The sequence below is a fragment of the Larimichthys crocea genome, chromosome I (genome assembly GCF_000972845.2).
Source record: "Larimichthys crocea isolate SSNF chromosome I, L_crocea_2.0, whole genome shotgun sequence".
In the NCBI taxonomy this organism is placed as follows: Eukaryota; Metazoa; Chordata; class Actinopteri; family Sciaenidae; genus Larimichthys; species Larimichthys crocea.
Window position 1 is genome coordinate 25040116 of NC_040011.1, and position 14639 is coordinate 25054754.

General features: G+C 39.7%; 1 protein-coding gene across 3 annotated transcripts in view; it reads right to left on the reverse strand.

Moving 5' to 3' along the window:
• Positions 1 to 14639, reverse strand: part of LOC104927929 (ecto-NOX disulfide-thiol exchanger 2-like) — a 161224-nt gene that overhangs the window by 37391 nt on the left and 109194 nt on the right. For all 3 annotated transcript variants that reach the window (XM_027284241.1, XM_027284239.1, XM_010742120.3), the window contains 3 exons: positions 10035 to 10241; positions 6008 to 6241; positions 2344 to 2556 (listed from right to left, as the gene is read on the reverse strand). In XM_027284241.1, coding sequence (XP_027140042.1) covers positions 2344 to 2556; positions 6008 to 6241; positions 10035 to 10241 — 654 coding nt within the window. The remainder of the gene's footprint in view (positions 1 to 2343; positions 2557 to 6007; positions 6242 to 10034; positions 10242 to 14639) is intronic.

The window sequence follows — 14639 nt, forward strand, 5'->3', positions numbered from 1 at the left end:
TTAACCAGGTTCTTCCTTAGAAACAGTTCACATTTACCTTACAGAGAATAAAGAAATGATACAATGAATTAATTTTCATTGTAGGTTTTACACCATATCTACTATAACAAGTATCTACTCAAATTATTATGACAAAGATAAGACAAGATGTAAAGCAATAATTTGATGTGTAATTACTTGAATAACAACCTTGTACAGCTATGTTAATCTCATTCACACTTGTTGCCAGTTTTCCATTGCTATTTTGCATGCAAGCTAAATAGCTGGCAAACTATTTAGATTGATGACACCCCCATTTTTTATTCCGCCTACTGATGGAAACAGCTGTCAGTGTTCACAACAGCAGATCTAAATGAATCGCTCTGCAATGGTCATAAACAGACAGTACCTTTGCTATGGCTAGAGAATGAAGGAGTAGAAGTAGTCAGCCTGAAGTGGGCCTCAAGTCATTGCAGTCCTCTTATTCTTGTGTGCTTTAATAAAAACATTTCATCACAAGAATAGTTTGTTCATCAAGCTTATTTTTGTCTTACAGTGACAATCTTCACAGGCTCCTGGGACATGCTGTATGTGTCTTGCAAAAAAATCCTATTATATTTATCATTAATGCAAAGTATTGCTCCCTTTTCTTCGTCTGTGTATGTGTGTGTGAGACAGGGGAAAATGAAAGCTGTTGTGTGTGTTGGGAAGTGTAAGTGTGAAAATGTGTGGGTTAGAGCGTATTTATGTCATGGTATTTCTCTCTGGGTATTTGAGCATTTGATATGCCGTGTATAGAGCGGTGACCTGTGATAAAACGGCAGGCTGCAGAGTGTCATGGGAATCACTGCAGCGTAGCATGGTCGATTGCACCTGTTACCCAAGTATAGCACTGACTGAATGGCAAATTCTGTAGAATGGGGCACCATTCTCCGGGGGCAGTGACATAGGATAAATACTTTACAGAGGGCATGTATCTGTGATTGATAGAGGTGCACTCAAAGAGCCCACATGCTCCTTAACATGGATCCTCTTTTGGTGACTGGTGGGCCAGAGCAAATTTCCATGTTAAGACACAATTTGACTTTCTGAAAATATAAAGCATGTCCTCTTTTAATATGCTTTTATTTGATGCTTAACATGTTGGACCCCTGACGGGGTTTAACAAACATCAAATGTGATCTTTTCTATGTATACAGTTTGGCATACACAGCGATCAACGCTGTCATGACACTTCATGTCCTTGAGTGTTCTCCTTTTACGCAAGCATGCACTATGTAGCCAGACATAACAGGAGTACTAGCTGAAATCAAAGATCCTTTTATTTTTATTTATTTTTTTATTCCCTAGTGATTTCAGTCTGTTTTTTGATCTGTTCTTTTGTGTTATGGCCCAGTAGTTGCGCAATAATTGCACCCCCTGTTGAGGGACAAATTAGGTCTTTTTTGTGTTTTAATGACATTGAAATAAAAGTTTTTGCTTTTGTTTTTCAAACCACAGCTTGACTATTGTTTCTCTCTTTACACAGGGCTCAGTCAGACAACTGGTCTCCTGTTGATTCATAAATAAAGCTGTGAAGCTGTTAACCAAATCTAAAACATTGTTAGCTCATTGATAGCAGTCTTGCCTTTTTAAATTGGATACCTGTGGCTCTTAGATAAATACAAATGAATGAAAATATGTTTTGAAGAGGGCAATAAAGATCCACTGTGTAACATTTACGGGCATCTACTGGCATACATGAAATATAAGATTCATAAGTATGTTTTCATTATTGTATAATCACCTGAAGAAATGAATTATGTTTGGGCTACCTAAAGATGAGGTATGCCATGTTTCTAGTGTAGCAAAGTGCAAACCAAATGCTGGCTTTTAGAGGAGGGTGAGGCGAGTGGTATTCAGCTGGTTGCAATCTGCAGTCTCACTGCTAGATGCCACTAAATCCTACACATTGGTCCTTTTAAAAATTACCTCTTAATAATCCCTTTTATTCAAAAGCCATGCAATTGGGTGTTTATATGTATCTCCATTTTGTGTATTTTCTTATACATTCAATATCTAGATTGTTCATACAGTTCATGTTCATGTTGCCTGAGGAATCTTGTGATGAGTATATTGTTAATACTGTTAGTACTGATTATTTTATATGAACTGTTTCCTAGTAAATGCATGTAGGAGTGGCAGAAGTCAATGTAAACATGAGCCGCATTATTATTAAGTGAATTGCAAAGGTGAATTATGAAAGTGTGGTAAGTGAATTGTACGACAAACTCACATTAGCCTACTGACCTACTGGCTGCTAGCTCATGACACTGTGAAACTATACAGTATATACATGCGTGCGACTCAGCAGACAGGACTCACACTGAGCCAGTATGGCGGCCATAGCAATCTTGAACTTGTCTTTGGCCTCTTCCATCTCCTTCTCATGCTGATTCTTCTCGCTCATCAGCCGGCGAATGTGGCTGTTGGACGACTGGATCATGGAGTAGAAGTTGTTGGCGTTCCTGCGGTTGACTTCACCTCGTTCCAGCCAGGTCAATAGCACATGCACTGATTCAGGGAACTTATTGTCATCTAGGGAATAAGGGAGGGAGACGAAGTGGAGAGAGCAAGAGTCTGGGTCAATATCAGCATGGTGAGATTAAAAGAAAATTCCTCTCAGTATATTTACTGTCATATGGGCAGAAGTGGTGTGAAGGAGAAAGGACTCTACATAAGGTTAAAAAAGTTCTGCCTTTACAAACTCTCAGTCATTTGACGAAGAAAGGGGGGAAGGAGAGAAAGTAATGGGTCCAAAATCGATACCACAGTGTACAATAACAGAACAGCCTCTGCCAACTAAAGTTTTGTCTCGCCAAAAGCAGACAGAAGGAAAGAGTTAGGGTCACTGCACGCAAGGAAAAGCTGCCGATTTACTCTGGAAGCATTTGATGATCACAGACGTGCAGAAGGATCACATAATCACATAAACACATTTGTATGCACAATAATCTATGCACAATCTATTTTTATATTTAAAACTGACATTTCATTGAATTATTATTTTATGTTTATACAATCTGTCTCATGTGGCATTAAGTTATCCTTTACTGGTCCTCATAGGAAAATTCATTCTCTGCCTCAGTATTAGAACTGTGCAGCACCTGTGGGGACCAAGTCCAGTGGCTCGGTCAAGGGCACTGACAGGAGAATTAACCTAACATACATACTTGTCATGGTGGGGGAAACCAAAGTACACAAACAACATGCAAACTCCAAACACAGGTTGTATGCTGGGCTGTAGGTCAGACACAAGGATGTCTGGGAAGGAAGAATGTGAACATGAAGATGATGAGATGACAACACTTAACAAGTGCCAACTGTCATTCTGGGAGAACAAGATCAGAGTGGATTAAATAAATGACTGAAGAGAAAGGATATCATATTTATACACTGAGCATTAAAAAGAGCAGGAGGCTGGGTAAAATCAATCAATTTCCATCTTTCCGATACCTCTTTGTTAAACAACCCCTGCCAAATCTCTACAGAAAAGGTGAGCACCGTATTATATGGCCACTGTTTACAAAGTGCAGGTTGTTTAGCAGTACTCTTGCTTTGTCTGGTGAATAATCAGATGATGTCAGGAGACTTTATGGATTTCTATTGTTGTTATTCCGCTGTGGTTGTCCTGTCCTCTGCTGCCTTGTGTGCTGCTTACAAGTCAGAGCAGCATAGGAGAGAATAGGCTCCCACACACAGACGTCAGCACACATCACACTGCCTCAGACCTCCCCAACACACACACACACACATACAGAGGAGTGCCCATGCATCATGTGTACACCCATAGACATTACTTGGGGTCTTTACAGATTGAACAGCTGGGAAGGTTTATATTTATTTAAGCCGGGTTCTGCAGATGCTCTCATTTTCTCCGTGCTGCTCTCAACCACACACACACACACACCCCCACACACACACACACCCACACCCACACACACACACACACAGACAGCTTGCATGAATGATCTATCATGGCAACAGATATTGAATCAAGGTGTTATCTCATGAATTCCTGAGGTGTTCCTGTTTGTGTATAGGCAGACTTGGGTCTCATAATACATGGCCCCCCTGCAGTGGAATTATTAATAGACAATCTGGAGGAATATAAGTGGCATTCGATCACTGACAATGGCCAGAGGCCAGAGACGTTGGGGTTCTCATTTATTGGGTCTTCAGCTTTGGCATTAGCTGAATATAAATACACAAATTCAAATATAAGAAACCATTACCTTGGTCTATGAGACATGAATACCAAATTAGAAAACTTCTCACCCCTTTGTTTCTCTGTGTTTTTGTTTTTATCCATATACCAGAGCTATTCTGACAAAGAACAGATGTAATAGTCACTTTAAATAATCCAGAATATAACAATTTCAGACAACAAAATATTATTTTGCTGCAAAGTGTTCCAACCACTAGAAACTCTGTGAACAGCTGTTTTATGAAAAGTCACATGCTGTAAATCTGTGAAAAATCTCAGTTTATGGTGTTCCATTTAGGCAATTAACTTACTAACTAACTGATCTGTCATGCTTTTATTTCTTGATTCAAACAGGTTCCAAAATGTGTGAATTAAACAATGAAATCACTTAAAAATAGCTGCAGTTCAGGAGAGTACTGACCTTTTTTCTCCATAAATCTGACAAATAGATGAGAATCATGGTTGTTAAGTGGTTAATTAGTGGATAAATCAGCTATTTGTAGAAAAAAAAAGGAATGCATTTACTTCCCAAAAATATCCTAAAAATATTAATGCTTCAAATCTAGTGTATGGGCTTTTTTTAGAGTAAGTGCCTAGTTTAATTTTTGCAATAAAGAGGGACCGGTACGGACAAAAATGTCAGTGGAAATGAACAAGGAATCTCCTGCCACAGATGTTTGATTGCACTTAAATAAGACTTAACAAGATATTCTCACATCTCAGACGCTCCTTAAGCCCCCTCTCTGCTTATATGTACTCTGAACACAGACACAGAACTATGCCCAACCACAGACAGCATTTCAACATTTTAAATTATAGCACAGCTCCTTGCAGCCAAGAAAAAATGATTAACAAGTATCAAGTCACTTTGAATTCTCAGTGGGAAGCAGAAGTATAAAACGCTCAAATGAGAAAAAGTCTGCAGACACAGAGGAACACTCAAGTATTTCGAGTGTGTCTCTTCTGGCTAAGCCAGCATTTAGAATCAACTTACTTTTTTTTTTTCATTCCTGTATGAGAGTCCATGTTTGAATATTTTGCAACAGCTGGTCCTGGTGAATATTTACTTAAATTATAACCATATGTTCACAATTAGTCAGTCAACAGACAATTAGTGACCAACCATTTTAATAGTCCATTAATTGTAAGTGAATTATTACTTATCAAGCAATGAGACTAACACTGCATCTACTCCAGAGCACATTATGATTCGAGATGCATTACACAAAGTATTGCGTGTGTTTGGCAGAGCTCAAAGCCCAACATATACTCACTGTAGTTGCATGCAGAACAGGACAAAAATAAAATTGACGTACAAGAATAAGCTTCGCTATCATAATTCAGCATGCTAACGTTTGTGTTTTGTGCTAATTAACAAAAGTGCAGCTGAGAATGATGGGAATGTTCCTTAGCTTTGCAAGAATATGGTCATAAACAAAAGAATTTGACAAATTATATTTAAGCAGCTGGTGGCACAGGGCCTATACGAAAAGTGTCTGAACAAAATTCCATGGCAATGCATCTAATAACTTTCAATAAATCTCACTCTGAACCACAGATGTAAAACTCTTTGGCACACGAGAAAAGTCAGAGGATCATTAGCATTTAACTGAATTAGCATTCATCACTTTTATGACGATCCATCCGATAGCTGATGACAGTGTCAAATTTTTACCGGTCCCAGCTCCTCAAATGTGAGGATTTGCTACTTTTTGGCTCAGTGTTTCCTTCAGAATTAGCCCTTCTTCAGTGTGTACACATGTTTCATGTTTGACTACCTACCTTTGATCTTGTCTCCGAGCTCACTACACTCGTGTTCCGAGTAGTGGACGATGGGAGGAGGGGAGGGCGGCCGGAGCCGATCCTCCTCCATCTTGCGCCGGTGCCTCTCTTTCCTCGCCAACATGCGCTGACGACACTCCCACTCATACAGGTCGTCTCTGGCCTGGGCGAAGTCCACGTGGAGGCGGCCGGAGTCCTTTTTGTCTGTGCTGGAGCCCAAACGAATACGATAACCTGGGCGGAGAGGAAGGAGAGGTTTGATAGGAGAGGAGACAAATTAAGAAAAAGGGTGCAGGGTGGAGGCCTTTAAGAAAAGATGGACTGTAGAGATAGGGAGAGACATGGAAGATAGCTGCAACATTTGATTGTTTGGGTGAGGGTGAAATATCAATTTCTATCAACACCTACGCTGATTCAGATGTATAGGAGATAGACAGAGATAAACACGGACAGAATAACAAGCAGAGACAGGCAGATACAAAGATAAGAAGACAACGGAGTACACACACACACACACACACACACAGACAGGTATACGTCAGGCGGGTATCTGACAAGGTTAAATTGATCAACTTGTCCCCATTTTCCTTCAGATAGGAAGGAACAGCCTGATCTATACCTCCTTCTTTGTTCCCACTGTGTGTCTCGTTGTTGCAGCGACACTTTGGGTGTATAGACCGGTACTTAGACAAAAGCTGAGCTCAAGTCACTTGAGCTTTTTACTCTGTATGTACAAGAGTGCGAGACACTAATTACAGCGATAGCCCTGGATCACCTCATTGCCTCCCACCTGACACTCAAACCTCATTCCACTGCCCGTGTGTGGGTGTGAAGTGCAACCACACTCGTTTTGTTAATTGATTGTTTTGAATGATCTGTGAGAGGCTGGGGTATTTACAGTACAGCGTGCAGTCACAAAACAGCAAAAGTGAGAAAAGTTCAGAAAGCCTTCCCTTCAAATACATACGACTGCACTCACTCCCATCAAAGGAAGGAGGAGATAAATTTGGACTTTGGTGCACGCAGAAGAAGAAAGACACGAGTGTGGGTTTTTGGGGTGTTTCATAAGTCAGCTCTCCCTGCTTAAAGCTCTCGGTTCGCTTCAATATTTCATAAAGGGAGATCTCAGCATGCAGAGGCTGCTGTAATGGGTATCTGCGTGTGTACATGTGTGTGTTTTGGGAGAAGATGCCACTGTGTTCAGAAAATAGTATTTATGAGAAAGCTACACAGGTCTGTCATCTGGCTAATATATGGACTTATAGCTCCTCTCTCACTGTAGGGTAGAGGTAGATGAAATCACACACAGACACAGGCACACACACATTAAATAATGCAGAGGGTATTATTGCAGCGGCTGGTGTTTTAAATGAGCTTTGTGAAGAGGGAATATATGGGCTCTATTCACATAGAGAGATTTAAAGCATCTGTGCAGGAGAAGCTGCTGGATGGAGATTAAAAAAAAATAAAGAAATAAAAAAATCGTAGGCTGGTGTCACCTGACAAACAGAGTGACTTCTTCTGAAGCAGCAGTTACAGCACCAGGCTGAAATATGTTATATATACATAGTGACATCAGGGTTTCATTGGTGATTCTGATAAGATAAGACCATTAATAATGCAATGTAAAATAAAAGACATGCCTTCTCAGTTTGGCCTTATGCCACAAAAAATTCCCTGTGGCCTTAGACTGCCTGTCTGTACTGCCCCAGACATTTTCTTCACTGCCTCTTTCTTTCCTTTCCTTAGACACCCGTGTCTCTTGATGAGATTCTGGATTTTTTTTTTATCCAGAAATGTGAAGTGAACCGGTGGAGCCTTCTGTTTCCAGACTGGTACTAACCATTAGAAAACTGTTTCTGATAATAGCTTGACACAAATCTAGCACCGGTCAAACAGGAGACTTAATCAAACTGATCCTTATGTGCCAATGCTGCAACGCTATGACAGAAAAAACTTCTGAGAAGAGAAGGTTCGACTGAGCTGAGGTAAGGTAAGTTAAGTGATAAGTCAGCGAGTGTATGAGACATGAAACCATAGTCGGACTGGCTATCAGGAGCACCGGGAGAAATCCAGAGGGGCCGCTTGAGCAGCCAATTATACAAAAACAAGAGTGAGAGAAATGCCCACAGGCTACACCCTCCTCAACACCAGTTTAACTGCAGCTGAAGCTGTAAAGACAGAAGACAAAAGGGGTAAGATGAGCAAGGTTTGGATTCGGCTGGATGGCTATTTAACTATATCTGATGCCTTTCGTTAAGCACATTGTCAGTTTTTCATAAAATTGATGTCAATCACAACCTGGATACGGTGGGGCATTAAAAAAAGATTTATGTACTGCAGTAAACTGAAATTATGTTAATGCTGAATCCATTTTTATGCAGGAATGGTTATGATTATTAACAGTTTAGTACTTTAACAATTAACAAATCAAAACTGAATAAAAACAAAATCTTCCTTACCTCTTCAATACATCATTTCCATCGACTTAAAATCATTGTTTTATTTGATGACCTTGCTGGCCTGACGTTTGGCTTTTGTGTCCTCAAATATTTCACAACACTAAAGACCAAGTGGCCTTGCCCCTATGATGATGAAATTCTAGCCCTGATGAAAGACATCTTCCACATACTTGCTTGTAGGGTGCAACAGTGACAGGGTCATTTACAGCAGTGAAATACTGTATGTATTATTCTGTATAATGCCTCTGAAATCCCTCTAGAGATGGCAAATTGGGATGAAGATCATCCCAATTTTCCATGCAAGCTAAAAATGTTTCAACTTAAACAAAATGTTTGTGCTTAAACCTTTACGACTTTAATTATTGACCATATAAAGGATTAAAATTAGACGACCTGAATTAGAAGTTACCTGGATGGACCTCAAGCTCTGTATGTTGCTGTAGTAGAGGAAAGAATTACCGTGGGGAGTTTAATTACAGTGTGGCATGCCTAATCATGTACAATACATCTGCCTAGTGTCAAAGCGGTGGTAACAACATCTTAGTCATATAGTCATGTAGTGAAAAAACATTCACAACACGTTGGTGATAATGAGGAAAATTGAGAGCTGAAGCAGTGACTTTCCAGTCACGAGTGTACAGCTCAAATGTTACTCTATACCCAAACGTATAATTGTTCACAAAACTGCATTAACCCCTTATAACATTATATTTGCAATAAAGGGTGCAGAAGGATTTTACTCCATTAAAACAATAGAGGATTTATGCACCAAGTATAGAAGAAAAACCCTTAGGACCATAAAATATAGGGGGTAACACTGCCCATTATATTATTCAACATCCACATATGTAGAAATGACAAAAAAAAGTTCATATACAGTAAAAGATGCACCAATGGGAAATGTGCATATTTGCAGAAAAAGGATCACAACTGATATAATAGCATGAGTCTATTCATTTTGTCCTGTTCTGTGTTCCAGGCGAGCATGACTCTCCGGTTCCTTCATCTTTATATCCAGTGCTGTTCACTTCCAAATAATCAGTATGGAGTGCAGCAAACTTTCCATCCATGCCTCTATCTATTTATCCATCTGTCAAATGGTGCCAAGTGAATGTGTGAGTCTGGAGAATTGTAGTGCTGAGTGATAGATATCAGCCCTTTCATTTCCATCAAAGTAAAGGTTAACAGCTCATCATTCTTCCTCCTCCTGAGGTGAAGGATTGCCAGGGTAGTGGGAGAGGGCTAGGTGCACTGATAGCGGTGGACTGACATTACAAGTCGTCTCCATAGATTCGATATTGTCCAACGAGTAAGAAAGAAAGCTGTTATCCTCTGACCTTTAAGCCCAATGTAAACCAATACATACCTAAAGACAAGGTTTGGGGTTTGTTTGGGGTCTTCATCGCACAGCAGTGAGGATTTGGCAGAGAAACAACACACAATGTATGTGGAAGATGGTTTATCAGATATAAAACATTCTCTATCTATAAAATAACACAGGATGTAATACTTTACATCAAAACTGGGGAGATTATACTGTTTTTTTTAGAATGAAGGTAACTTACCAGAGAGGAGAAGAGCCTTGTCGACAGTAACCTCCTCAGCAAATCGGATATGGCAGAAATTTTTCTTGCTCTTTCTTATGGCAGCAATGTCCCCACACTGTCCAAAAACCTCCACAATGAGCTGCTCAGTGGCGTTCTCGGGCAGACCACCAACAAATACTGTCTTACACCCAGGAGGGCGTTCCCTTGAGACTGGAGGCGGAAGGTCTGTCAAACATGGAGAAGAAAAAAAGAAAAGAGACAAAATTATTTCAGTTGAAGCAAATATAAATGTTTCTATACAAATGCAGTCGTTACCTTACACATCATAAACTCAGCTCCAGGAAGTCCAATGGAAATATTCAGATTACAGTCGACTGATTTGGCATTGAAGCTACAATATCAGTCTTAAGTTTCAGTTGAGAAAGATCAAATAAAAAAAATTAAAAAATCTAATTTAGTTCTTCAAACTTCCTTCAGAGATCTTCAATAGGTTGTAATGTGTTATCTATTTTTCACACAATCTCGAACCCTGAGCCTAAAAGATCTACCATCCTGTTCCACATGATTTAAGGCCAAAATCCTGTAGAATATTGACCAGGATACAGGCCATGTCAAATGAAAGTAAAACAACAGGGTTAGTCACCCTGGAAAATGATAATTGATTGTTGAGTCTCATTCCCAGTGCATCAAATCGTTGCTTGTTGACAGGGGAGCATGAATACCGCCTGTTGTGTTGCTTGCTCCATGCAACTCTGTTTGTTTCCCATTCACCATAATGATATTCGACAACCTGGGAATGAGACTCAACAATCAACTGTCTTCCCCCTAAATGACTGACTCCATCTTTAATTCTTTAACTGACATTTCTCCTTTCAACCTCACGTCAGCACCAACACTGTTCTTACACAATTTAGTCCAACTGCTTTCCGTGGTTACAGCTTACTGAAATTTCAACTGCTTTTCTTGTTTTAATGGCAACATTTTAGCCACCAGCACATTTTTCTTTTTCAGAAAATGAAGCTTCTTGACTGGTTTACAAATTGAAAACGCCCCCAAAGCCTTACAAAAACAAAATATAACTAGTTTTGAGGCTGAAATAGGGTTGGCGATTGAAAGACTATACCGGCTATCCATCTCCAGTAGGTTTTTTTGGGGGGTTGATTTTTTGGGACAATTTCTGTCATTCTATTTTGCTAATTGAATCGTCTAGTCTCCAAAGAATGAGTAAAAGTCGCTGCTCAGTGACAGACGCTCATTCAGCGGCACAGTGCACACACGCTGAGCTGCAGAACGACAGAGAGGAAAAACCATAGCCATAGAGCCCGAATATTTTTATTCAGTGTTGGTGATTATCAGGACAGTAGGAAAGACTGACCAAGATGGTTTACTGTAAGTGAGTTTTATTTTGTTTCTGTCTTCTGTCTCTGTTTTAATAATGTGTGTTTTATGATGAACTGGAAAAGGCACTTAAGCTAGTACTGGTTTGGTAAAAGAAATAAACTTGATTTCACAAGGTGTGTGGCTGTATTTTTCTCTTTAATAAGAAGAATATGTGTAAGAACATTGCCTTTCTTGACCTATTATTTATTTATTGGAACGTAGCGAACTCACGCCTCACACACTATACACACAATATACTGCATTAGCAATCACCACCAATTGTTGGGATGATTGTAAATATTAACATATCACCAAGCCCTAGGATGAATCAGAAGAGGTTATCATGAATATGTCTCTTCTCTCCCCCAGCAAGTCACAGACGCATGTTATATAACACTGCAACATGGACATGAAATGCATGGTAAGTGCTTGAAAATGACTCTACCATGAAGCCACATTATATGACTCGAAACTGGATGCTATAACAAGTGTAACAGAGGGGAGACCAAATGAAATGACATCTACAGTTTCTGCCCTTTAAGGTGTTTCTTCTTGACATTTGTAGTACATTTAGTTCCAAATCTTTTTACACCACATAATGACATGCTTTGAGCAAGAGACATCTACTGATCATCTAAAGAAAAAGAAAAAAATCACACCAAAAGGTTACCAGAGAAAGTCAAGTCAAGCCAAGTCAATTTTATTTATATAGACCAACATCACAAATCTGGCTCCTAGAGTTTTACAACCTGACAGCATATGACACCCTCTATCCCTCAAATCGAAATGGGAAACACTCCCAAAAAACCCTTTAACATGAGATAAAATGGAAGAAGACTCAGGAAAAGCATCAGAGGGAAGACTACCAAATGGACCAAAATTACAGTATCAGAAGAACCTTAAAGTTGTATCTGACATCGATAAGTGGATAAAGGTAAGCTAAAATTTGTGTATTGTTGTCAAAAGTTTAGTTGTGGCATTTAAACCCATTTGAATACTTTTAGTACCAGCACATTGCAGGCCTGACAACAAAACATTACAAGTCTGAAACAGACAAAGGCGTGAATTAGGATCTCTGCATCAGCCACAGACAGAGAAGACTATGTTAAGCTATGTTGCAGAGGTGAAAAAAGTCAATTTTGGTGATCTCTTTAATGTGCTGATCAAATGTACAATCAAACGTGGCACAGGATTCATAGTTGTCAGATTCTGCGATCACAAAGTTGCCGAGAGTTATGGTTACTTGATCAAACTAGTGTCAGGGCCAAAATTCAGGAACAGAAAGAAAACGTTATCAACAAAACCAAATCCCTGCTCACTACAATTACAAGCCAGCCAACAGTTCAGTGAAGATGACCTACTCTACTGTACATGATGACAAAAGAATTATGCAATATACAAGCAAGGAAATATTTTTCTATGACCATACCATGAAGGAAATATAATGATAAGCGATAAAACACGGAACAATGTGTGTGAATCATTTTTATATTACAGAGGTAATCACGTCACGCCATCCCGAGCATGAAAATCAAATCCTTCAAGCCAGAGAGAGGTTGATCCTTTCACACCGATGGTCCAAAGCTGACTGAACAAAGATAAATGTTGACTGATCTAATCTCACAAAGATTAAGCTTTCCATGGATGACATGAGTGACTGGTTAAGTCTGTACAGAGCAAACTGATGGAAGCTAAACTGCCTGCACTGGTGTTAGCACTATTTCACCTAGAAAATATGGAATAAAGCTAAACTCAAGGTTTTGGAGTCAAGAGTCAAGTAACTTTTTATTTTTTTATTGATGGAACATATAATGCAAAGTGCGGGCTGTAAGGCTAAACATTTCTGGATTTTCAAATTAAGAAAATACCTTTTGCATTTATATATTAGCCTAAATAAGCTTGCATTCACACTTGAATTTACACTGGTGTAAAAGCCATTATTCAAACTTTGTGGTTTGTTTGTGGTGTTAAAGCAAAGCAGACCAACCACAGGATTTAAGTTACTAAAAAAAATTATCTGCTTGTCAAGAAAAGCAATCTCACAAGCGACATGTACAAGAAATCTATTTAATCAAGCAAGATAATTCACCTATCACATGAGGACTGGAATATTTCTTGACTAGCTGCAGTGGCTTTCCTGATACTCCACTGGTTAGCTGGCAACATCATTGTGAGGACAGGATTTCAGGTCACACCTAAAAGTCATTTTTGGATTAAACATATTAGATGTGTTAATTAGTGATTTCTAGAGTTGCACGATACCCATGGTATACACGGTACCCCGCGGTGCCAGATCATAACCGTCGCTACTATACTAGAAATTTTACACGACGGTACTACCGTGGATTACTATACTACCGGTGCCAGTCTCCGCTACATAGCGCCGGCCTCTGCTCTCCTCCCGGCTTCTCACTGCATGCTACTCCTTTGTAAACAAACCAACATGGAACCGCAACCGAACTACACAGCTGCTGAATGATTGGCTGTTTGCCTGTTACTGGTGACGTCCAGGGATATGATAGGCTGTTTCCGCACGCTGGGTCCGCCCGTCTGTTAGCTGATTGGCTGTTCGTGTGTTTCTGCCGGCAAGAACGAACTCCATGAAGACAGCTCCGCTTCAATAGGAATTCGCTTCAAAACAAACAACAAGCTAAAGTTCTGTCTCACCCAGATGCGCGCACGGCTTACAGACAGACACGAGACAACACACTCACCATGGCAGAAGCACCGGGCCCAAGTGGTGAGTCTGCTGTGGCGTCTTCGTCAGTGGCAACACTAATTTTGCTTAAAAAACAAACGTCGTTGTTTCAAACTAACTTGTACAAATAAATTGCAGTTTATAAAAATAATAATAATAAAAAAAGGCCACAGTATCGCGATAATACCCGAAACCGCGATACTTTGTCTGGTATAGTATCGTGGTTACTCATTTTAGTATCGTGACTTCTAAAGTCTATTGTTAGGGGATTTTGTTACCTCTAGACAAAACCAAGCTTGCCATTTTCCCCGGCTTCTAGTCTTTATGCTAAGCTAAGATAAACTAAACATCTCTTGGCTGTAGCTCCAAAGAATGTCAAAAGTTCTGACTCAAACTCACAACAACCATATTTCCAAAAATGGTGAAGGTGAGTATTCCCCTGAAAGGTGAAGACATAGCAGTCAGACAATTACCATTTCTCCTTGTAATACTATTTTTGTCCTATTTTTATCTGTCTGTCCTTGCATATTGGGTCTATCTGCATT